Here is a 2,449-nt window from a genome sequence, read left to right as displayed (position 1 = left end):
GAAGCCAAGATCCCTCCCTCAGATTATTTTACAAAGCGCTGCTAGATAGAAGCCTGTACCTCAAACTCTTTCCCCCCAGCACCCATTTTTGTTATATTTGCTTTGAAGTCCAGACACATACTTGAATTTAATTGAAATGCAATTTCCCCAAGTGCTCTAGGCCTATAAAAATCTTTCTTCTTTAGAAATAATTTTGTTCTATTTCTTGAGCAGAATCACACAGGTTTTTTTCTACCCTAAGGCACACTTTTGTTGCTTCAGCATCCTCTGCAGAGCTGCCTTCACCTCCTGGTTCTTGAGGCTGTAGATGAGGGGGTTCAGCAAGGATGTGATCACACTGTACTGAATGGAGATCACTCGCTCCAACACTGAGCCTGAGGCGGGGCTGATGTACCTGAATAGAGCTGTCCCATAGAACAAGAGCACCACGGTGAGGTGGGAGGAGCAGGTAGAGAAGGCTTTGGCTTGGCCTTTAGAGGAGTGGATGTTCAGAATGGCAGAAATGATTCTGGAGTAAGAGAAGAGGATCAGAGGAAGTGTCAGCAGCCCTAGAAATGCACATGACACTGCTAGAAGAATCTCGTTGACAACAGGATCAGTACAGGACAGAGGAAAGAGTGGAGGTAGCTCACAGCTGAAATGGGGGATGATGTTGGACTCACAGAAATGTAACTTGTGGATGAAGAGACTATTCATCAAGGAAATCAGAAATCCCATTGTCCAAGCTATGCTCACAGTCACAATACAGAGAGGTCTGTTTATGACCATGGTGTAGACCAGAGGGTGGCAGATGGCAGCATAGCGGTCATAGGCCATGGCAGAGAGCAGACAAGCTTCTGTTCCCCCAGAGAGAGTGAAAAAGAAACTCTGAGTGATGCATCCCCACACCGAGATGCTTTTCTTCTGAGATAGGAAGTTCTGTAGCATTTTGGGCACAGTGACTGAGGAGAAACTGAGATCCAGGAAGGATAGGTGTCCAAGGAAGAAGTACATGGGGGTGTGGAGATGAGAATCAACCCTGATCACCAGGATCATCACCAGATTACCCATCAAAGTCAGAAGGTAAATCCCCAGGAACAGCACAAAGAGCATGGTCTGGATCTGGGGGTCACTAGACAATCCCAGAAGGACAAACTCAGTAATTACACTGATATTTTTCATGGTTGCTTAGAGATTCAGTCCCTCAAAAGAAATGAATGATTTTTCCACTTGGTAAGACATTAATCTGAGTCTTTCCCAGTGAACAGGAGTTTCCTACTCACAGACAATATACCTCCTTACCTATAGACCAAAACAGGAAACTCAGGATAAGGAAGTGTCTTCTCAGATACAATCTCTTCACTTGCCCTTCTTTTCTAACTAGTAGCACTATCTTGTCATGATCTCTATACCTTCACCCTACTTCATCACTCTTTTAATAAAAATATCATGCACATGCAAGTCAGGTATGTCCTGGAGTCAAAAGAAGGAAGAAGAACCCCAGTGGTTAAGCCTGGAAAACCTTTTATGGTTAAAGGCTAGGAGGCCCATGGGCAAGTGATTCCTTCTCAGAATAGTAAGGTCATATACTTGCAGTGAGGGTGGTGTCATAGTGAACTTTAAAGCCTTTATCTTACACATGATGAGAATGCATTGCCTAAGGTCTCATAGCAAAATGATGTTGAGGTTGGTACTAGACCAGATGTTCCAACTAGTCTGGTATGCTCCCAGTGCACAACACTTGGTTTTGAATTGATTGTTACAAGCTGAGTTTTGTGTGGTTTTGGGGTCATAAACAACTTTGCTAGTAAGGAGTTCACCTAAAATATATTTCAATATTCCTTGGCTCTGATACTTAGACAGTGGCCTCTACAGTTGTGTGTCAGCTGCTATTGAAGTGGAAAAAGAACTAGTCTTAGAGTAGTAACCTTAGTTTGAATTTTAGCTCTGACATTCTAATAGTATCATCTGGTTAAACGTTACCCAGTTTCTTTAAGCCTTACTGTATTCATCTATGAAATTGAGCAAATGAAACAAATACTTTTGTAAACCATATAACTCATAACATGCTGTGCAAAAATCAAATTTTTGTATGTATGAACAAAGATTGATATAGAATACTGAAAAATAGCAAAGATGTCTCTATTGGGTAGTAGGCTTATGGGCCTTTTTTCTTTTAAATAGTTTCTCTAACGTTGTAAAATTTTTTTCCATTGAATACTTCTCTTTTTTGTAAAGAAATGACTTGGAGACTTTCAGGAAACTCTCAGCCTAGCTTTGTTTTCTCCAGAGAGGATGGCAAAGAGAAAACTGGATTGAAGTGAGAGAAAAGCCCCAGGGCAAAGGAAGCTGAACGCCTAAAGAGAAATGGTTTTGTGGTCTCTTCCCCATGACTGCTGGGAATCTCAGTAGTTTTGTTCTGCTTGGGTACATGGGACTGAAACTGATGCCCCCTTGAAATCCCTCATAC

The 2,449-nt window shown here is 41.9% G+C and overlaps 1 protein-coding gene across 1 annotated transcript; it reads right to left on the bottom strand.

The window, feature by feature from the left end:
• Positions 1–231: 231 nt before the first annotated feature.
• On the bottom strand, positions 232–1,161 carry LOC116642629 (olfactory receptor 8S1-like). The gene has a single exon (XM_032421108.1). The coding sequence runs from the start codon at positions 1,159–1,161 to the stop codon at positions 232–234; it is 930 nt and encodes a 309-aa protein (XP_032276999.1).
• Positions 1,162–2,449: the final 1,288 nt, after the last annotated feature.

Source organism: Phoca vitulina, unplaced genomic scaffold (assembly GCF_004348235.1).
Source record: "Phoca vitulina isolate PV1807 unplaced genomic scaffold, GSC_HSeal_1.0 scaffold23, whole genome shotgun sequence".
NCBI classification, from domain to species: Eukaryota; Metazoa; Chordata; class Mammalia; order Carnivora; family Phocidae; genus Phoca; species Phoca vitulina.
This window is presented reverse-complemented; position numbering and strand designations above follow the sequence as displayed.